This window comes from Meles meles, chromosome 1, assembly GCF_922984935.1.
Source record: "Meles meles chromosome 1, mMelMel3.1 paternal haplotype, whole genome shotgun sequence".
Taxonomy (NCBI): Eukaryota; Metazoa; Chordata; class Mammalia; order Carnivora; family Mustelidae; genus Meles; species Meles meles.
This window is the reverse complement of record NC_060066.1, coordinates 122,250,529-122,273,214: the sequence shown is the minus strand read 5'-3', so window position 1 is coordinate 122,273,214 and position 22,686 is coordinate 122,250,529. Positions and strand designations below refer to the sequence as shown.

Sequence of the window (22,686 nt, the reverse complement as noted above, 5' to 3'; positions counted from 1 at the left end):
AAGTTCCAGGTGTCGTGGTGCCATGCTCTGTCTGATGGTTCTAGGGAGGAATCTTCTTTTCTCTTCTTAGCTTCTGGTGGTTTCTGGTAATCCTTGGCAGTCCTGGCTTTGTGGCTACATCACTTCAATCTCTGCTCTGTTGTCCCATGGCCTTCTTCTCCTGTGTCTCCATGTCTCCACATGGCCTTCTTATTAAGGACATCGGTTACTGAAGTTAGGGTCCATCCCTACTCCAGGGTGACCTTGTCTTAACTGATTATATCAGCAAAGACCCAATTTCCAAGTAAGGTTATACCTTCTGAGGTTCTGAGTGGACATGAATTTTGGAGAGACACTATTCAACCATGACAACATGACGTAGTAAGTTCTCAGTAAGTCAAAATGATTATGGTTATCAGAAGCCAAAGTGCAAATGAACAGAGAAAAGTTATTTCAGTATGGGCTGGAATGGTTAAGAGAGCTTCTCAAAAGACGTGAGAAAGTCAAGCAGGGCCTTAGGGAAAAGGTAACGTTGACTGATTGATTGATTGATTTGAAGATTCATTTATTTTAGAGAGAGCACACACATGAGTGGTGGGGGGTCGGGTGGGGAAGAGCCCAAGTGAGAGGGAGAGAGAATCTCAAGCACACTCCCCACTCAGTGGGGAGCCCCATCCCACCACTCTGAGATCATGACCTGCCAAAATCTAGAGTTAGATACTTAACCGACTGAGCCACCCAGGTGCTGCTAGAGAAGTGGTAATATTTAGATAAGAACTGAAGGTGAAGGAGGGTCTATCGGGCAGGGAGAACGGAGTATGAATATTTTAACACCAAGGTTACTAACCTTGTAAAATAAGCTCTTAATGAGACAGAGATGTCCTCTGGTCCAATAGGAATTAAAAACTATAATCTTTTTCTGAGTTGATAAGCCCATATGTTATCTATTTTTATCTATTATCTACTTCTTTATAACAAATTGCCCTAAAACTTAGTGGTTTAAAAAAACCAAACATTCATGATCTCAGTTTCTGTGGGTCAGGAATTCAGGCCTGGCTAAGCTGGCCGAGTCTGGCTCAGAGTCTCTCATGAGGGTTCGGTCAAGAGGTCAGTCAGGGTCGCAGTCCTCAGAAGCTTGTTTAGATCTGCTTCCAAGATGATCCACTCACGTGGCTGTTAGCAGGAATGAGTTCCTCGCCTTCTGGGTCTCTCTCTGGAGCTGCCTGAGTGCCCTCATGACATGCCAACCAGCTTCCTCCAGAGAGCGTAGTCAGAGACAGAGAGCGAGGAGGAAGCCTCAGCCCCCTTTATGACCTACTCTCAAAAGTCACACACCATCACTTTCGCCATGTTCTTTCTGTTCGTTAGGAGCAAGTTGCTGGGTGAATCCAGCCCACACTCCGGCGGGTGGAGGGGGAGAGGATTAAACTCTCTCTTCCTCTTGGAGGGAGGAACATCCAAGAATATGTGGGCATATTTTAAAACCACCACATCACAGCATATCATGAAATCATCCATTCTTTTTACTGTTGGACTAGTTTCCTAAATTTGATGTTCCTATATCTCCATGTTGTTATTATTCCTATGTATTAATACAGTAATCACTTTGGCCTCTCACAGTGTGCCTGACACTGTGCTTGCAGCTGGGAGTTTGGGATGGATTGGCCTGATGCTTGCCTTAAAGGAGTTTACAGTGGGAAGGGGAATGTGTTATAAGTATAATGCACTCACATAAGAGATAAATTTAACATAAACAAAAGGCTTTGGGTTTGTACTATAAGAGGGAAACTGCAGAAATCAGAGACAGCTGTAGGGGTAGGTGGCATCTGAGCACCTAGGGTACCATCCTAAGTTTAGCCTCCTCCCAGTAGATGCTGGACAGGTCACTGGGGTGGGACATTCTAGACCAGGAGATGGGAATGTGCAGGGCTACGTATGGGAGAATTTCAGGTTGTCCAGGATGGCTTTCATGGAAGGGGTAAAAAAGGGAATGGGAAGGTGGATTGAGGCAAGCCTTATAGAATAGATAGTGTTAGGGAGAAAGATTGAACCTGATTATGAATACATTACAGAAGTTTTTTCTAGAGAGTAGTGAATGCTTAGATAGATGTTTTGGAGAATAGGAAAAAAGCTGGACCAGAGAAGCGAATGTATCTGTATGTATGAACTCATTCATTCACTCATTCATTCATTCAATAAACTTTATCATAGACCCATTACGTGCCAGACATTGTTTGTAGTCTAGTGGGCTATATATATATATATGAATGAAATCATCACAGAGATAAAATTACAACTGTGACAAGTGCTACAAAAGGAAAGTACACATATTAGGGGATTTGACTTGAGCAGAATGTTCAGGGAACTCTTAGGGTAGCCATAACCCAGCTGGGGTCTGAAGGATGTCCAGGAATAGGCAGCCATGAGGGGCAAGAATGAGCACAAGCAAAGGCCCTGAAGTGAATACAAAGGGCTGAAAGAAGGCCAGTGTATTGTGAGGAGCTGAAAAGGAGGGAAGGAGAACATGATGAGTAATGAGGTAGGAGAGGAAGGTAATCAAACCGTGAATGGTCTTATTTTAATTAAGTAATTAATAGTGCCTCCACCTATAAGGACTTCACTTTTCAGGAAATAGTCCATAAAAATAATAGAATCCAAACATAAGATGAATATTATGGCAGGAAAAAATACAATTTAGAATGACAAATACAGAAAGAATAATTGAATGAATATATAAATACTATAGGAAGCAAATGAACTGGAAAATTGACCCTGAGCTCCCTGGTGGCCAAGGTAAAAAATGAAAACATTATAGGACATGTAGTGCTCCGAGCCCATTAAGAAAACACATGAGAAGATTATTTAGCAGGCAGATGCAACAGAACAATGTACGGATCGGCAAACTGTGGCATGATGGCATGAGAATAAAGGATTAGGAACATCAGAGTAAGACATTGCAGAGAGATTCATTGATTAGTTAATTGCTGAAACTCTATAGTATCTGTGGAGACTATTAAGGGACCACTGATTACGAGTTGTCTCATATATGTATGTGTATATGAAGTAGATATGGAGTGTAGCTTCTTTTTAAGCCAGGATAATTTCCTTTGGTGTCAAATTGATGTTTAATTCCTATCTGTTAACCATTATTGAGGTTGGTAGTATCGGAGTGGGAGGAAAAAAACAAGATGGCTTTTTGATCAGTGAGTATAAAAATAAAGAAGTAGGAGATCTGTACTGATTCCTCCTGTGACTGCTAAAAAGCAGGAGGATCATCTAAGGCCTTCCTGGAAATTAGAGAGAACAGCATCCTGCTTTAATTTCTTCCACCAAATTTCACTCTTGGACCCAGGCCACTTCTGCTTTGGCAAAGCAAGAGGTGCTGATGTGAACCGAGTTCCCAGTGATGGAGCCCCAGGCTGGTCCCCAGGGAACCTTTTGAGATTGCTGTATGCAGTGGCTGCCAGAGCCCTAGGCACTGTCAGGTGCCTGGCCGTGGGTGGGGGGATGTGGGAGGGGGCAGAGGAACCCTGATACCAATTTTAGTACCACATAAAGAAGGCTTTCATTTTCTACTTTGTAGCAGAAGCCATCTGCAAAAGTGAATTCAGGCAAATGGCTTGGAGTTGAGCATTCTGCCTTGGGCCCTGTTCTTTCTTCCAGTTCCCCTTCCCACCCACCCTCCAGCCCCACCTCTCTTTCTCACAATGGACAGTATTGCAGTTTCCCAAAGGAAAACATTGCAGGCGGGTCAGTGGCACTGTTCCCTCCTCTTGCTTTAGCTTCAGGTGTTTGCTGATTTTCTGCTACAAAGTCTCACACCTCCTCCAGGCAAAGCCTGGTGGTAGTATATGTGCTGCCGAAGCGAGCACCAAAGCCTGGTGGTAGAAAGTTGGTTTGGGCCCCACGCAGGCCTTCACCACCTCCCAGGGCTCCAGGCCTCTCCCCTGGGGGCTGGCATCATCTGGCTGCCACCCTCATCTACCACCAAGATCCTCAGAAAGAAAAGTGACTTCCTTTGAGAACCAGGTCATCCAGGAAAGGGTTGCTGAGACCTGGCCCTCTGGCCTGTGAACGGGTGGCCTCTATGACGGCCTCCTCGGTTTCTGGATAAGAAACAGCTATCTGTTCAGCTGCTGCATCTCCTGCTCTGGTCTTTTCTTCATGAGCGTGTAGACGAAGTTCTGCAGAGCTAGTCGATTCCATCTTTATCCTTACTTCATGCAACTTGGAAGCCCTCTGGCAACTTTCAAAGCATCTTGCCCACCTCATCCCAGAGAGGACTGTCTGTTTGCCTTTCCAGGTGGAAGGTCCTTGGGGGTGTGTTGTCAGAGCTTCTCCCAGGGATGTCCCAACATTTCCAGCAGAGGAAAGAAACAGGAAGAAAGGGTTCAGATTTAAGTAATAACCTCCAGGCACTCTCTCTCCTCCCTCCTTTTTAGAATTACTGGGGTAATGTAATTTCTTAACATCAAAAATAGTAACAGTGATTGGACCTGGAAGGCCAGGTTTCTGGAAATCCTGCAACTACATAGGTGACCTCCCCATCGCTCCTGGCCAGCTTCCTGGTTTAGTGTGGGGCGGGGGCTCCCGGCTGTAGCTGGTGTTCACTGATGGGGAGGACTTCCTAGAGCCCAGATTGATGGCCCCACCCTAGCGGTTCTGATTCAGCCGGTCAGTGAAGAGCCCTAAGAATTTGCATTTCTAATACAAACTGATTGGGCCTTTTGGGTCTTGGGACCACACTTTGAGAACCACTGGTTTAAATGTAATGGGAAGGATAAGAGCTTTGAAGACAGGTGGGTCCGGCCTTGAGCCCCAAACCTGCTGCTTACTCACCAGCCGTGTGACTTTGGGGCATGTGCCTGCGCATCTCCGAACTAACGTCTTCATTCTTAAAATGGGGTAAATAATATCTACCCCACAGGTCATTGATCTGAACACGTATTTGTGTATGAGTATTTCAATTCCGTGTTCTCAGCTGGGTGGTGGGGACATGACAATGGACGAGACGGTCTTTGATGTGAAGGACTTGGGGTGGTTGTGAAGATTAAAAAGATAAAACTTGCAAAGGTCGAGGACCCTGAGAGATGCCTAATAAATATTCACTTCATTTCCTTCATAGGAGAGAACGTGATTCTACTTTTTGGGTTTGTTTGGTTTTTGTTCTTTTTTAGAGGAGGGTGGGGGATCCAATAAGTCATTTTCAAATTTTATAGCATGAGACCTAGAGCAATAATTCTCTTTGATAAGATAGAAAATTTGAGGTAAAGGGGCCCCTGGGTAGCTTAATTGGTTAAGCATCCAACTCTTGATTTCAGCTCATGTCATGGTCTGAGGTGAATATGAACAAGCCCCTCATTGGGGTTTGCACTGAGTATGGAGGTTGCTTAAGATCCTCTCTCTGCCTCTCCCTCTGCCCCTTCCCCCACTCACACTCTCTCTCAAAAAAAATCCCCCAAACAAACAAACAAACAAAAAACCCAAAACTTCAAAAGTCCAAAAAAAAAGAAAGAAAGAAAAAGAAAAAATTGAGGTATGTACATTAGTGTACATCCTATGTCCTCCAGCACCTCTGAATATGACCATATTTGGAAATAGGGTCTTTGCAGATTGTAGTCAAGTTAAGATGAGGTCGTTAGGATGGGCCCTACCCCTATATGACTGATGTCCTTATCTAAAGAGGAAATTTGGACACAGACACAAACGCACACATGCACACGGGAAGTGTCATGTGAAGAATGGGGTTATGCTGCCACAAACCAAGGAAATCCCAGGATTGTTGGCCATCACCAGAAGCTAAGAGAGAAGCATGGAACAGATTCTTCCCTTCTTGTCCCATAAAATGAAAACTGTACCAGTGCCTGTATATGCTACAACAGCCTTGATCATATTTATATATCCTTCCCTTATCTGTCTTGAGTATTTTTAGCTGAGTTACTCTGAGGTGAAGCAGGAAAACATTTCAAAGTGTTATGGTGAGGGCATAGGGTCGGAATAGAGAGAGAGAGTGTGTGTAGAAGTAAGTAGGGGCCATGGAGCAGAGTGAACCTTGCGAGGTGTCTGGTGCTTGCTCTGAGGGCAACAGTGGGGCAGTGGTACATTCTGTTCTGCTGTTCGATGGGTCATGCTGGCTGTGGCCTGGAGAGTGGCTTGAAGGCAAGAAGGGAGCAAAGCCTGGGAGACAGGTGAGGAGGCTCCTCTAGGTGAGAAATGACTGTGTTTTTACTTCAGTGGTAGTAGTGTGGATGGAGAGAGGTGGACTGATTCGAGAGATATTGTGAAGGTAGAAAACACCCTTCCTGACTTGAACAGGTGCTGAATATAGTTTAACCAATATGAGAGCAAAAAGGCAATGCCAAAGCTGGTTATTTTATTTTTTCAAGTGTTCGGAATTTTTCTTTGTTTGTTTGTTTTTAAAAAGATTTTATTTATCTGTCAGAGAGAGAGCACAAGCAAGGAGAGCAGCAGACAGAGGCAGAGAGAGAAGCAAGGAGCCTGATGCAGGACTCGATCCCAGGACCTTGAGACCATGACCTGAGCCAAAGGCAGCTGCTTAACCAACCGAGGCATCTAGGCATCCCCAAGTGTTTGGAATTTAGTAAATATTTTAAAGAAATAAGTAAAGCTAAATATTTAAACATTTCAAATGCACATCAAGTAAAATATACATTTATAAAAATATAAACATTATTATCATTCTAGTATAAATTGTTAGCAGATAAAATTAAGGAAAAGAAATCCTATAAACCCTGAAGACCAGTATTGCCACCACAGGTGGAGGACGGTGAGGAGCACCAGTGGGTGCGAGGAGTTGAAAACTGTTTTTAAATGTTGGAACTGACGTGCTTGAGAACACCCTCAGAGGCCGTTAAAGATACGGATTAGGAGCTCCAGGGTAAAGGCTGAGCTCAAGGTGTAAACTTTGAATCATCAGTCCATGAAGACAATTGAAACTTCAGAAATAGCTTTGTGTAAGAGATTTGAACTGAGCTTTAGGAAAGGCTAGGATTTTATTTGAACTAGAAAATGTAAACACAGAGGGAAGGATTTACAAGTGGAGAGAAAGAGCAAAGCCAAGAACGCTGTGGCATTAGGGATACACAGATACTGTTGGCGGTGTGTTGGTCAAGGTCTAACAACCTGCTCTTCAGAGGTGAAGGGAAACCCTGGTTTATCGTGCTTGCTGATTTCCAGGGTATAAATGCTCCCATCCAAGTCGGTGTCCAGCTATCAGTGTCCCTGAGCGTGGAGTCGGGGACAGATGAGTGCAGTCAGCTGTGGGGAGCTCCTGCTGGGAGAAAGTGAACGTAGCCCAAATCTAGACACAGTCCTAATGTGGAGGGAGAGTTCTGCTGGGAGTAGTGCTGGATACGGTTAAGAGGTAACATGGACGGCTAGGGTGGCTAGAAGACAGAGAACAAGCAAGTGTTGACGAGGGTGCAGAGTCACCGAAACCTTCATGCTTCTGGGAATAAAAAACGGTGCAGCCACTATGGGAGGTGGTTGGGCCGTTCTCGAGAAGTCAAACACAGAGGTACCGTAGGACTGAGCAATTCCACTCCCAAGTATATTTCCAAGAGAACTGAAAACAGACATTCACACCAGAACTTGGACACGGATGGTCATAGCAGCATTATTCACCATACCCGAAAAGTGGAAACATCCCAAATGTCCCAGCGAGGAATGCGTAAATAAAATGTGGTATATCCATACAATGGAATGTTATTGGGCCATAGAAAGGAATTACGTACTGATACGTGCTACCACACGGAAGAACCTCGAAAACACTAGGCTGATTAAGAGAAGCCAGATGCAGAACTGCCTATTAGGGTTGTCTGGCTGGCTCAGTTGGTAGAGTGTGAGACTCTTGATCTCGGGGTCATGACTTCAAGCCCCACATTGGATATAGAGATTGCTTAGATAAAATTAAAACAAAACAAAACTCAAAACCACAGAGGGCCACCAGGTGTATAATTACATTTATATGAAATGTCAGGAACAGGTAAATCAACACACACATACAAAGTAGGCTGGTGGGTCCCAGGGGCTTGGGGAGGGGAAGACGCAGAGTGACTGCTGCTGGGTAAGAGTTTGAGGACTCTTAAGCCCCAGATTGAGAAACGGTGTTCTAGAAGACTGCGGTGTCACAGCCATTCAGATATGTTTGCTCCATTGGCGTTCCAGAAGCCCTGTCTGTTGACCTGGCTCTCCAGGCTGGAAGTCTGTCCTCCGGGTTCGAATTCTCTGTCATCAACAGCTAACACATTTGAATGCTACGGTGTCCTTGGAGAGTTTTGCACAGGCCAGTACCTCGCTGCCTGTTTTTTTCATGCGTGATTAGAAGCTCAGGTGGATTAATTTAACGGAACATTTTGATCTCATTAGAAAAACCAAGAAAAGCGCATCTTTGAAACATAATCTCATCAAGCCGTACCTTGTAGACAGATGTGTGTACAGAGCTCTCCGCTATCAGAGAGGGATTGGAATTTATAAAGGGACATTTTGTTTCCTGGCGACAAAGCCATTTCAATCCTAGGGATGTTTATAAGCAATACGGAAAAGCTCTCTGCACCTGACAGGCTGGTTGGAGGTACCAAGTGTCTAAATGTCAACGACCAGCCTTTCTCCTGGAGAGATTAGCTTTGGGTGGGGAGGGTTGTTGCTGGGGAAGAAAAAGTGGGAAAAGGACAGATGTTATTTCATATGTATGAGCAGACTGGGATCAGAGGGTGAGTCGGGACAGGCAGTAAACAGCAAGGGGAACCAAGGAGGGGGGTCTACCTCCTGCTGTCATCATTGCTGTTAGGCCACAAATGTCTCCTCCTCACAGCCCTATTGCCAGGAAGAGGAGGGACGAGCCAGGGCAACCCCTCCATGAGCTCTTTCCAGGCAGGGTCATGGCAGCCGCTGGCTTTGTTTTCTTCTCACTTTTGTTAGCCAGTTTACAAAGAGCTTTCCTGAACATCATCTCCTAACTGTCCTGAGAATTTGCTGTTATTCAGTTTGGGTGGGTGGGTGAGAGCTACTTAATCATCTTATAAAGAAACAAATAAATAAAATAAAATGTGGGTCCCCCAGGGGGCTCAGTCAGCTGAACGACTGACTGTTGATCTCAGCTCAGGTCTTGATCACAGGGTTGTGGGTTTGGGCCCAGTGTGGAGCCTACTTAAAAAATAGATAATAGGGGCGCCTGGGTAGCTCAGTGGGTTAAACCTCTGCCTTCAGCTTAGGTCATGATCTCAGGGTCCTGGGTTCGAGTCCCGCATTGGGCTCCCTGCTAGGCAGGTGTAAAGACCCAGGATCCTGTAAAGATCCAGGATCCAATGTGTCCATGGGCAGACCAGTAGGGCAGGTCCTGCAAGGTGAACGAGCAACATCCCTGTTGTTTTTGACCAACATGGAAGCTGAAAATCCAAAGTAGAATAGAAAATGCTGAAAGAAGGGGCAGCGTTAAGTCCAGGGCTCCCCCATACTCCTTCAGACTGGGAACCCCAGGGCTCCTGACACCATGTTGCTAGGCAACAGCACACAGATTGAGGACAGCCATCGGGGGCCAGCCTGCCTGGGGTCTGTTTGCTTTGGCTGCTGCTGGGTCTGGTGTCTGTTCTGGGGAGAGCCTGTGTCACTTGCAAGGAGAGGAACCACCTGACTAGAAGCATGATTAAAAGAAGACCACAAAGACATCCTTGACTCTGAGTCTGCTTCGGTGCCTGCAGTTCTACCTTGAGCCATTTGCTCCTTCAAGCCGAGTCTGGGGTGTGAAACTTTGGTTAAAACAAAATCTTCACTGAGGAGAACAGATCTGTAAGATTTTAGGAAAAGTCAACAACACAGGGTTGCTTCATTCAAGCGGGGGGAATCCTCACTCCCCTCCAAAGGAGATTTCTAAACCCCTAGACTCTGGACCATAATTTGAAAATCCTTGACTTTAAAGTATTTTAGCCCCCTGTTAAAAAGTGAACAGCCTTTACTCCACGAAATAGTTATTTTAAAATTACTAATTTTATGACCGGTTTTCTGCTGGGGGAGGGGTGGTGGATCACAGACTCCTTTGAGGATCTGATGAAGTCCGTAGACCCTCTGCCCAGGAAATGCACATACGTACAATTCTGCAACTCGTTGTATTGGGGAAGTGGTCCATGGGCTGTAGGTTAAGGATCTCTGTCCTGTGGGACATTTGTTTACCTGATTTGCTTCCAAATGAGACAAATACTTCAGTCTCGAGGTATCGAAGAGTGAGTTTTGAAGGAGGGAGGGAGCAAGTGGGAAACAGATCTAGACAAAAATCAGAATCTTAGGGATGGAGCCCAGGAATCTGTATTTTTAACACGATCTCCAGGTAGTTGTGAAGATCAAACAGATGTGAGCACCAGAGGCCTGGAGGTGGTCAGTCTGGGGTCCTGGGGCCGAGGAGACATTGCTACTGAGTTAACAGTCCTCCTGAGGGTGAGGAGGAGAGAGGGAGAAGTCCTGCTGCCCTCCCCAGTCTGACAGGCTGGAGAACAATAAGAAAGAGCCTGTGTTCACAATGGGAAACTGAGGTCACTGTGCCCCTAAGCCTCAGCCAGACCATTCACCCAAAGCAAAAAGAACAAAGAGCAGGAGTTCATCCTACTAAGCCTGGGCCTAAGAGAAAGTCTCATTTGGGACACTGATGTTCAAATTCTGATATTTCTTTCTTTCTTTCTTTCTTTTTTTTTTTTAAGATTTTGTTTATTTATTTGACAGAGATCCCAAGTAGGCAGAGAGGCAGGCAGAGAGAGGGGGGGGGAAGCAGGCTCCCCACAGAGCAGAGAGCCCGATGTGGGGCTCCATCCCAGGACCCAGAGATCATGACCTGAGCGGAAGGCAGAGGCTTTAACCCACTGAGCCACCCAGGCGCCTCAAATTCTGATATTTCTCTGTGGTTTCCCATGTTCTGTATGCTGTCCCTACCAGAAAAGGTTAGTGTCCTCTTGCTAGTCAGGATTGTTTAATGGGATCTGTTCCCATAGGAGTCAGGTGCTTTCCAAGCAAAGAAGCATTTGCTACTGAGTCAACAAATAACTATAGATCCCACTGTATCAAGCTTAGGGTGTTTGCCTGGCCTATTCTGCTCCCGTCCTGAGACTCTCTCCAGAGGATCTGCTTTTTCAAGGATGGTGAGAGAAGGGGATGAGCCTGCAGGGAAGGGAAGAGCAGGAGGCGACCTCCTCCAGAACCCAGGGCCTATAGTCAAAATCCGGGTTTACTTAAGAACCTGTTTCTTGACGCAGGTCCTATCCCAGCCAAGACAAATGCAAGTCGTGTTTCTCTCCTGCTTCTTTGGGTGGTTGTGGCTTTATGCACCAGTGACTTGGTGATACTCAGATTTAGGGGTGAGATCCCCTGCTGGGCTCTGTCTTATCCTGCCTGGGGAGGGGAGGTATCCACCCCCCACCCACCATGGTTGCTGTGGTTCTTCCGCCTGACAGTGTTTTACTTGGGTGTAGCCCTTTATCCAAATCAAACAGTGACGATTTGTGCAGTCCAATGTGTATAAGTTTTACCTAAAAGTAAAAAAATAGCAACAAGTTTCAAAAGGGTGGAGTAGGTGGAAAAAAATGTGGAGTGGGTCCAAGTAGATGAACGAGAATGGCAGAAATTAAGTATTGAAACTGGGGGATGGGGTCATTATATTCCGTTTTTAAAAAGTAAATAGGTGACATTTTGACAATAAAAAGAAAAAAATAAATAAAAAGGACTTAGAGATGTCTGTTTTCGCTTAGAAATCTCCTTCCCTGATCAAAAACCTTAAAGAAACTCATAGGCTTTACCCTAGTAAATTCCACTTCTGGGAATGTATCCAAATCAAATAATGAGAGATACACAGAAGGCTTCATAGTAGTGCTATTTAAAATAAGCAAAAAGCTGGATAAAACTCAGTGTTAAAGGAACTGTGGTGCAGCCATTAAAGACAGGGGAAAGTGCTTGCGACCAAAATTATAAAAAACAATACCACCAAAAAAACAAAAAACAAAACAAAATAGCCACAGCACGAAACTCCAAACTGTACTATCTTCATTTTGTTTTTAGAAATGCACGCGCACATATAGGAAAAGGCTCTGGAAAGAAATGTAATCGCACGTTTAAAGTAGTGATCTCTACTTGCTTGGGCTTGTGGTCGATTTTTACGATCATTTTATTTTATTATTTAAAATAAAATTTTTTTTTACCATCATTTTAATGGTAGCCTGTATTTTCATCTCTTCTGCAATGAACACGGATTACTTTGATAATTAAAAACTGAGCAGAGCCATTTTGAAGGAAGTAGGGGGCAACAGTGGAAGAGAGAACTGATTACCATGCGGGTTCCAGCCATAGAAGAATAGGGTACCGGAACCTTAGAAAAGGCCTAAACTCATTTTTCTCAGTTGAGAAATGCAAAGACGGAGGCCCAGACGAGTCAGTCCCTCGCTCGGACCTCTTGCTTAGCACCGCCCTGAGCCCTCACTTCTCTCCAGGGACCTCTGCAACTCCGGATCCTGGGGACTCCTGGACACATGGTGTTAATCCTAGCAGGCCCCGCTCAGGGACCAGCCATTTGACTTTCTAGCCAGTCTGGGTCGCCTGCTGCCGGCGTGTGTGGCCAGCTGGCCTGGGGAAATGCCCTGGCAGGAAGAAGGTTGGAGGAGCAATGGGCCTCACAGCCACCCTATCACCCAGCGCCTGTCCCTCTGACAGTCCTGCCCGAACCTCTCTCTCTGTCTCGGCTCTGCTGTCACAGAGGTTAGTTACTTCTAAGTAAGGAGTGAGGTTCACGTTTGTGGTGTCTGGCCTTGTCATGGCTTTCGAACCACTGTGAGTTGAAAAAGAAACAGTGTGGTTGCATGGTTAGTGTCAAGTTGGAGTCAGAGATGTGTTACAGCCTTTGCCAGAGTCCTTAGACACAGTCTTAGTCCATTTGGGCGGCGCTAACAGAATACTGTAGACTGGGTAGCTTCAAAGGCAAACATTTCTTACTCATGGTTCTGGAGACTAGGAAGTCCAAGATCAAAGTGTAGGGGAGTAGTGTTCAGGGGAGAACACTCTGCCTGAGAAGATAACCTTCTTCTCACTGTATGCTCTCTTACACGAGAATCTGTTCCCCTTCGTATAAGGACACTGATCCCTTCGTGGGGGCTCCAACCTCATGTCCTAATTACCTCCCAAAGGCCTCACCTCCAAATACTATCATACCAGGGCTTCACCAGGGGATACAAATAAGCAGTTCATAACAGATATAAAAACCTTCTCTGGAGAAAGTGGGGGCAAGCAACAACGTGCAAGGATAATCAATTGTAGAGAGTGGTGGAAGGGCAGAAGTTGGCCTACCAATGTACGTGTTTATGACCTGTCTCCTCCCTGCCCCATCCCTGCCAGCTCACTCCCCACCACGGATGCATCTACACTCCTTGAGAGCTGAGACTGTCTTGGACATCACTGCTTCCTCAGAACTTAGCACAGAAGAGGCCCTCAGGAACTACATGTTGAATGAGCAATGAGTGAACACCACATTCCTAGAATGGGGACGACCTAACGTGTTCCAAGTGAATAGTATTTCCAGAGTTTAAACATTTTGATTCCAAAAGAGCAGAATGTTCGAAAAACAATATTTTTTGGCACTTATTCTTTATTTTCAGAATTGCAGCACGCTGCTTTCAAACAGATGTCGGTAGGAAGCACATAAGCACCAGGGGACCGCCATGGTGGGGGGGCGTATCCAGTGAGACGGTCATCATGGCCACTCTGTCTGTTGTCTTCCGCCCCTTCCGTCCCTCCTCCTCCTTGGTGTCTTTTTAACTTGGCCAATATATACGCTTCTCTTTTAGGGATATTTCTTAAACACAGACTACCAGATCATAGGCTTCTACTCTGTGGTGTACTTAAAAGGTTAAGTCAGAGACTTTATTTATTTTTTTTAAACTAATCTTTTAGCATAATCTTTTTTTTTTAAACTAGAAAAATTTTCTTGAAATACACATAGCATAAAATCATCTTGACCACTTTGGGGGCACCTGGGTGGCTCAGTCGGTTAAGCATCTTACTCTTGGTTTCGGCTCAGGTCATGATCTCAGGGCCGTAGGATTGAGCCCCGTGTGAGGCTCTGTGCTCAGCATGGAGTCTGCCTCAGATTCTTTCTCCCTCTCCCTCCCATTCTCTCTCTCAAATAAATAAATAAAATCTTTGAAATAAAATTATCTTGACCAATGTTAGTGTACAGGTCAGGCATTAAGTCCATTCCCACGGGCAGCCGTCGCCACCATCCATGACAGAATTCTTTTCATCCTGCAAAACCAAAATTCTACTCAGGGGCCCAACCCCCAGCAACCACTATTCTACTTTTTCTCTCTGTGAATCTGACCGGTATGGGTACCTCATCCAAGTGGAATCACATAGTGTTTGTCCTTTCGTGACTAGCCTAAATGACTTGGCATCATTTTCATTTACCAAAAGATAGCTCAGTATTTGAGCAAGGAAATTCCAGCTTTGGGATTCTTTTCTTCTTCTTTCTCATATTCCCCAGGAGTACGCCATGTGGCTGGATGACTTAGGAGAGGGCAGATAAACTAAGGTGCCCACCCCTCATTTCCAAACCCTACCCTTCTCCTGAAGCCACTGCGTACCGTGGCCCATTTAAAATTGTGACTTGCCCTGGGGGCGGGGGAGTTGGCACCTTGCTGGCTCAGTTGGTTAAACATCCAACCCTTGGTTTGGCTCAAGTCATGATCTCAGGGCTGTGGGATCAAGCCCTGTGTCTGGCTCCATGCTCTGTGAAGAATGTGCTGGAGATTCTCTCTCTCTCTTTCTGCCCCTCCACCCTCAAATAAATAAACATAAATCTTAAAAAAAAAAAAACAACCTGTAATTTGGATATGTGTCATATCACTGTGCATGGAGAGCAAGGAATTGTGTGCTGGACACACATACCAAATATATTTGTATGTCTCCTTTGTCCATTTGTATGTTACACAGACTGTACACTTCCAAGGACAGATCGCTGGGTAAACTTGATTTGTTTACGGAACGCTGACTGCAGTCGAGGAGTGCTGTGTTCAACTGCCTGTCTAAGCTTGTGTCCTGAATGGTGAAGCCTCCTAGTTCAGATTTGAAACAGCTACAGCAGACCCACCTTGGATGGTGAAAATATCTCCAAGTGACACAAAGTCAATTAGCACATATTGAAAAGGGAGTTTTCTAAGGCTTGGAATCAACCATTTTCCCAGCAAACCTCCCACCCAAGTGAGACCCAGGGGACACCAAATGAAAGGCAGCGAAGAGAAACAGACTTGGCCCATGTGTCTCCGAAAGCCAAATGCAGTCCGAGTGAACTGAAACAATTGGCCCGAACAGATTAGGTATTTTAACACCAATTCTCAGGCCTCAGAAGTAAGTCTGGCTGCTGGCAGACAGCCAACACTGCCTTATTTAATTTTTAGATTTGGCTTTAAATTTGGCCCAGTGGGAAATTGTGTTTGATTGGACGTATGAAGGTGGTGGATTTCGGGTGGGAAGGCCTGGGTTCTAGCTCAGTGACTGACCTGCTGTGTGAGCTGGGACTGGCCCTTTCACCTCGTTGAGAGTTTTTTCTCATCTGTACAATGAGGGAAACATTCCTGCTCTGCTTGCCTTACGGGGAATTTGAAGATCAAATGATACCATGTTTGGGAACTCTAAAATTACTATGCAGATGACCAGCGTAATTATGCTTACAGGCAGAACATCGAATCCTTTTCTGCCCAGTTCACTCAATTCTGCATTTAATTTACATGCTGTGGATTTTAACTCTCATTCTTGCAGGAAAACCCTTCAGGGAGTATCGTTTTTAGACCTGGAATTGCTAATCTCAGCACCCTCTGAGATAAGGAAAAGACTGGAATTATGGGGAAAAATAGACCCAGAGAGACAATACCCAAGGGCACAAAGGATTTGCCACCCTGCTGTTCTTTCTTTCCTGGATGACACTGACATCTAAGCCCAAAGCCAAAGATTCTCATCAAAAGTTACGCTCACAGGGCGCCTGCGTGGCTCAGTGGGTTAAGCCGCTGCCTTCAGCTTAGGTCATGATCTCAGGGTCCTGGGATCGAGTCCCACATCGGACTCTCCGCTCAGCGGAGAGCCTGCTTCCCTTCCTCTCTCTCTGCCTGCCTCTCTTGTGATTTCTCTCTGTCAAATAAATAAATAAAATCTTAAAAAAAAAAGTTACGCTCACAGTTTCCCCCTTCTCTACATCTTCTGAGTTTGTGTTGCTATCTTGAGCCCTACTGGACACAACACTTAGTAACTCTAATGGCTGGACATAAAATATGTATGTGGTAAATATGTATAATAGAGAGAAATAAAGTTGTTCTCTTACATCTTAAGTTTCTGAAATGACAGCTCAAGAAAACACGTTCACCGGGGCGCCTGGGTGGCTCAGTGGGTTAAGCCGCTGCCTTCGGCTCAGGTCATGATCTCAGGGTCCTGGGATCGAGTCCCACATCAGGCTCTCTGCTCAACAGGGGGCCTGCTTTCCTCTCTCTCTCTCTGCCTGCCTCTCTGTCTACTTGTGATCTCTCTCTGTCAAATAAATAAATAAAATCTTTAAAAAAAAAAAAAAAAAAAAAGAAAACACGTTCACCGTGTTTCCACAAATCTGAGATGCCATTGCTTCTAAGATCCACTATTTTTATGTATCGCAGAGAGGAGAGTTTTATCAGTTAAAATATGTGGGGGCGCCTGGGTGGCTCTGTGGGTTAAGCCTCTGCCTTCGGCTCAGGTCATGATCTCAGGGTCCTGGGATCGAGCCCCACATCGGGCTCTCTGCTTGGCAGGGAGCCTGCTTCCCCCTCTCTCTGCCGGCCTATCTGTCTACTTGTGATCTCTCTCTGTATCAAATAAATGAATAAAATCTTTAAAAAAAAATGACACAGTGCTTTCTCATTATGTCAGCTGTGATTTCACAGATGTTAAAATGTGAAATATGCATCTTAGAACAGATGAAATGCAGTGTGTTTACCTCTTCCAAAAGGTTAAGTTTTCTCCTTTTGGTTCTGATGCATTCTTAGATTAGCAAACTTAAAAACTGTTTCCTTTTTAGTCTCTGCTCCTTGCATTTACACGTGTATGCTGTCATTCTTTTAGATGGGGGACAGTAAACCTATTTTTCTTATGGATACTATAGTACCAAGTACTTTGGCACTTGAATATAGAGTTAGGTAAAGGCGGCTTATAAAATACTTGTCAGAGCCAAAATTACATTAATCCTGTGGTCTGTCACTTATTATAAGATTTAAAAGAGGAAGAAACGTTTAAGGGCGTGGGATGCATCTATGGTGGCCTTTTTTCCCTCCCACATAGTGCTTTTTATTATTTTTGTTGTTACTATTATTCTGTGAAATGCCTGATTAGTCTGTAGTGGCTGTTATTTAGGTTAGTCTTAGTTCAGGAAAGCGACTGAACTGTTGAGTTTCCCAGTATACAGAGAAATTAGGTATGAACAGGTTCCAGTGATGAGAGCTGCCTGAGTGAAAATAATGACATTTTCATAAAATGCAAGGAGGGATTTAGAGTCTTTCTGGGCAGAAGAGAGTATGAAGAACAAGTAAATACAGCTCTGTGACAATCCTTTGCACATGTTCCAGGGACCAGAACTTGCTCATAATTCTATCGTTGGGGACAAGAAAAACTGCACCTGTTTCTAGCCCATCCTGAACTTCCCTTCTCACCTTACTCTTGCCTATCAGATCATTCCATATATACAACAGCCAAGAGAGTCACCACACAGAAAGGAATTCTAAGGACTAGACAGTGGCCAGGTAGAGAGGAAGAATCCAAGTCATTGTAGCTCCTGTAGGCTTCCTAGCAAACATTTGGGCACGATCCCTGCTCGCTGCCTGGGAAGAGGTGGGGGTACGGGGGTGTTTGGCTGGTGTGGTACCACGTTGGCGAGTGTCAGTAGCCGTCACGCTGGGTGAGCAGTGGGTGGAAAGCTATTAATGTTTGATCCCTGCTAATGCACATCTTGCCCTTTGTTGTCTCCCCTGCAGTCCGAGTACCACTACGAGTACACCGCGTGTGACAGCACAGGATCCAGGTGGAGGGTCGCCGTGCCGCACACCCCGGGCCTGTGCACCAGCCTCCCTGACCCAGTCAAGGGCACCGAGTGCTGTAAGCAGCCCTGCTTCTCGCCCTTGGCTTTTGCCCCAAACCTCCGGGCATCCGAGCTAGGACCTTCCCGACAGTGCCGACAGTGCCGCTGACTTAAGGAATCAGATTTTTCCCTTGGTTAACTCCCCACCCCTTTGAGATTTGGCGCAGAAATGTTATTTCATGGCTACAAACTGGGCATCTAAATTTGCCTTTATTTTCATTGAAATCCCATCAGGGGATAAAGAATGAGCAACTCCAGCTGTGTGACACGCAGATCTTTTTTTTTTTTTTTTTTTTTGGGTTCGCATCCATTTGCTTTTGTGCCTGGCGGGTCTCTCCAATCTACACTCACCAGCCACAATCAGCCCCTAGGAAAGACTGTGATTTGCTTTTGTTCTTGAAAGGAAACCAGAGAAGATGAATTTCTGCAGAGACAGATCTTTAAAATGCACTGGGCATGGTTTCAGGGAAGAGAATCTTCCCCAGCCGTGGAGCTTCCTGTGCAGTGGGGAAGGTGGTGACTTGTCTGCAGCTCTGTCCCCACCTATGTGACTCTGTTGTCCCAACTTTTCCACAGCTGGCAGCTCTTTCCCCTCCACTGTTCTTTCTAGAAGTGTAAGGGGGTAACAATAGGGACTACAGTCAAGGAACACTTGAAGATTTGTAAAGGAGACTGGGGACATTTAAATTCTAAAAAAAGAAAAAGCTTGCCTCATGCCTGGTTCAGTTGGCAAGCAAGTACCTGTTAAACTAATGAGTGGATATTGCTAAGGTCTGAGCAGGACCAAGGTGTGACTAATGCTAACAAATGAGCCATCTTCAGGTAACTCAGGTTGAGTTCCTCCTATGGGCACACGCTATAAACCACGAAGAGACCTACGGCCCAGTCTCTGCCTTTGGATGCCTATAGTCTGGTAGAAGAAGCAGACATTCACTTCTCCGTTCATTTTTTTCAGCAAAACTTAGCGGAGCCCCTGCCATGCCTATGCCTGTCACTGAGCCACTGTCCCTGGAGCCCAAAGTCTTGTGGAAGGCCCACACCAATACAATGTGTTAATGTGGGGTGAAGAAGAACAGGAGTTACTCATGGATGCTTGGGGATCAGGAAGAGCTGGGGGGACCACCTGGGCAAAAAGTTTGCAGGTGGAAAAACACCAGACACATCCAGGGAAGAACACGTGGTCTGGGGCAGAGGCAACACAGGGAGGGTAATGGAGGAGGCTGAGGTGGAGAAAATCCTATAGGGGGAGATCAAGCTGGAAAGTTAAGTTGAGGGAAAATTATGGAAGACTTGGAATGCTTGGCTGAGAGCTTAATTCTATAACCAAAGGGGGAGTGCCTGATGATTTTTTTAAATAACAGGAATAATAGTACATATCAGTGTGTTAGAAAGATACCTCTGACCACAGAATGAGCAAAAAACAGGAAATAGGGAACCAGGTAGGAGGACACTGCAGTAGTTGAGGTAATAGGCATGAGAATCCCAACCAACATGGCGGCAGTGGAACCAGAAAGGAGACAGAGGCCAAAGACTCAAGGGGGAAATTCATGGCTACAGGCCTGGGCACCATTCAGAGGGATCAGCACGAGAGGCCATGGTATCTTCTACTGGAGAGTTCTTAGAATAGCTGAGGCTTTCCCTTAGGAAATGTCATGGACATGCCCAACTTCCCTCAGCAAGGCAGAGTTCCCACAGCCCTAAATCTTTTTTTCTTTTTTTTTTAGTTACAGCTTTATTGAGATATAATTTGTATGTCATAAAATTCACCCCTCGGACGTGTAAAGTCCAGTAGTTTTTGTCCAGTTCTTCTTCAAAAGAAACATCACATCCACAAGCAATCTCTCCCCATGCTGTCCCCACAAAGTCCCAGGCATCACAAATCTGCTTTCTGTCTCTGTGGATTTGCCTATTTTGGACATTCCATATACATGGAATCATACAAGATGTGCCATGGTTCTAAATCTTCGTGGGGCAAACTCCTAGATCTCGATCTTCTGTTCCCCCTTTTCAGGTGCCCACAAGCTGCCCAGTTCTCCTGGGGCGGCAGGAGTCTCACCACCCTGCCCTTATCCCTGCTCTGTGTTCCAGCCTTCTCCTGCAAAGCAGGGGAGTTTCTGGATATGAAGGACCAGTCCTGTAAGCCGTGCGCCGAGGGCCGCTACTCCCTCGGCACGGGCATCCGGTTCGACGAGTGGGATGAGCTGCCCCATGGCTTTGCCAGCCTCTCAACCAACATGGAGATAGAGGACAGCACTACTGAGTCCATGGAGAACTGCACTGCGTGAGTGCCTCCTCCTCTCCCTTCCTCTGTGCTGGGCTGGGGAGGTTGGAAATGAGGGATCCATGTAGCCAAGGGGAGGCCAGAGCCGCTTCTCACAGGACTGTTGGACATGACGCCCATCTCAGCACACTCTTACCGATCCAAACTTACTGGTGACTGACAGGCACTTGTGAAAGGTGGAGAACTGGAGGCAATAAGGGGATAAGGTGGGCAAAGGTTAAGTGGCCAGTCCACTTAAAACAAAACCTAATTGGAGTTCCTTCATGGGATTTTGGATCGGGAGTAAACTTCCTCAACTGGAGTGCAACACAATGTGCAAAGCCTTAGGTATCTCCCTGGCTTTAGTGCTAACTCCTAAAGTGTGCCATCCCAACTGGGGTTTATGGGTTGGGGGGGGATAGGATAGGACCAGAGCTTTGGTCAGTGGCGGTCCAAACCCCTTAAGATCCCGGGGACCAGCCCCAGGTTCCTCGGGAACTGGTGAGCTATCCTTCTCATAGCTGTGGATATTTAATCCCAGGAACAAGAATTAAATGATGTGGCTTTTACGTGCCAGGTACTGTTCTGAATGCTTTCCCTTTATTACTTTCTATAATCCTCGCAAGAACCCTCTGAAATTGGTATTATTGTTCCCTTCACACACATGAGGAACAGGAGGCTCAGAGAGGTTAAGTGACTTGTGCTTTTTTACCCAGCTTCAAACCTGTGACATTAGAATTCAGACCCAGTCCCAAGCTTTCTACTGCCCCATGCAGACATTCTCAAGGAAGATGTAGTGTACGCCGGGCAATGTTGGGTTCTTACGGGAGAATTGTGGAGGGATATACAGATGTGAAAGACAGTCACCCACTGCTCCTTGTTCAATATTGACAAAGAAGATGGGAGAAAGGCCACCTGGGTGGCTGAGTCAGTTAAGCGTCTGACTCTTGATTTTGGCTCAGGTCATGATCCCAGGGTTGTGAGAGGAGCCCAAGTCTTCTTCAGGCTCTGCACTCAGCATGGAGCCTGCTTAAGATTCTCTCTCGCCCTCCCCCCCCCCCGCCCCGCACCGGAAAAATAAAAGAAGATGGGAGAAAAGTACATGAAAGTTTCTCTTATACCCAAGCAATCAAAAGGATAAAAAGAAGTTAATAATTGCTTACACTTGTGTTATACTTGGATTTCTAAAACTGGGACCAATGTCTCCCATTCCTAAAACTGGGACCAAAACCCCTCCCATTTCTAAAACTGGGACCAATGTCTCCTATTCTCTCAGTAAGAAATATATACGGAAGCACCATTATCAGAGCCAGGCAGCAGGCATTTTATGGTCCAATTTTAATGTCATTAGAATTTAATATTTGTGTCAAAATCATTGCATGACAAGGTTGGCAGCAGAGATAGAGCCAGAGAGGGTTAAAGCTGAAAGGAGACCCATTTGTGCCTTAATAGAGAATGTGATTGACCCCAAACAAGGTGCAGGCCTCGCTCACTCAATCAATTCTTACCCGCACGAAGAAAGGGTTTCTCTCTCTCTGGGGACCTCACTGAGAGTCCAGAAATCATTACCGCTCAGCAAGACAGGATGTGGGCCGGTTAATAACAACTTGTGTTTCCATAGCACAGAAGGCTTCAGGGCCTGGATCTTCAGGGAGCCCGAGACATCCCCGGGAAGGGGGCGGGGGAGGATGTTTCTCCTCTGTAGAAACAGAGAGGAAATGGGCACCTAGAGAGGCTTTGTGATTTCCACACTGCCCTCAGAACGGCAGTCATGGAACTAGTACCAAGAAACCGAGTGCCTGGCTTTCCTGCTCACCTGTGTATTTACCTGAATCCATGCCCACTGCCTCCACCCTGACCAGAGCCCACCTCCTGCCTGTTCTGGGCGCCCCCAGCTGGTCTTGGCTTCCACTCCAGCCTCTGCGGGGCCCCTCACCATCAGTGGCCAGACCCATCTACTTAAAACATAGAGCCAACCGCAGTACTTCCCTGCTCAAAACTCCATATTCCACAGATTCCTGTTTTCTGGGAATAAAATCCATACCTTGCCACATCCTGCATGGCCCTGCCTTGATGTAGCCTCTGCCTTCAGCCCATTTCGCCGGGATCCAGCCACGCTGGCAACCATGCTCCTTCCCTCATGGGTCTTTATTTTGTGTGTGGGTTTTGTTTTGTTTTGTTTTAAGATGTTATTTATTTATTTATTTATTTGAGAGAGAGAGAAAGCTTGCAGCATGCATGAGTAAGGGGAGGGGCGGAGAGAATCTCAAGCCGACTCCACACCCAGCGAGGAGCCTGACCCGGGGCTCCATCT

At 45.9% G+C, this 22,686-nt stretch overlaps 1 protein-coding gene across 2 annotated transcripts in view; it reads left to right on the top strand.

Annotated features, from left to right (window-relative positions):
• The window catches only part of ELAPOR1 (endosome-lysosome associated apoptosis and autophagy regulator 1), a 69,603-nt gene that overhangs the window by 14,427 nt on the left and 32,490 nt on the right, over window positions 1-22,686 (top strand). For both annotated transcript variants that reach the window (XM_046027102.1, XM_046027111.1), the window contains exons 3-4: window positions 18,009-18,129; window positions 20,201-20,393. In XM_046027102.1, the coding sequence (XP_045883058.1) occupies window positions 18,009-18,129; window positions 20,201-20,393 (314 nt within the window). The remainder of the gene's footprint in view (window positions 1-18,008; window positions 18,130-20,200; window positions 20,394-22,686) is intronic.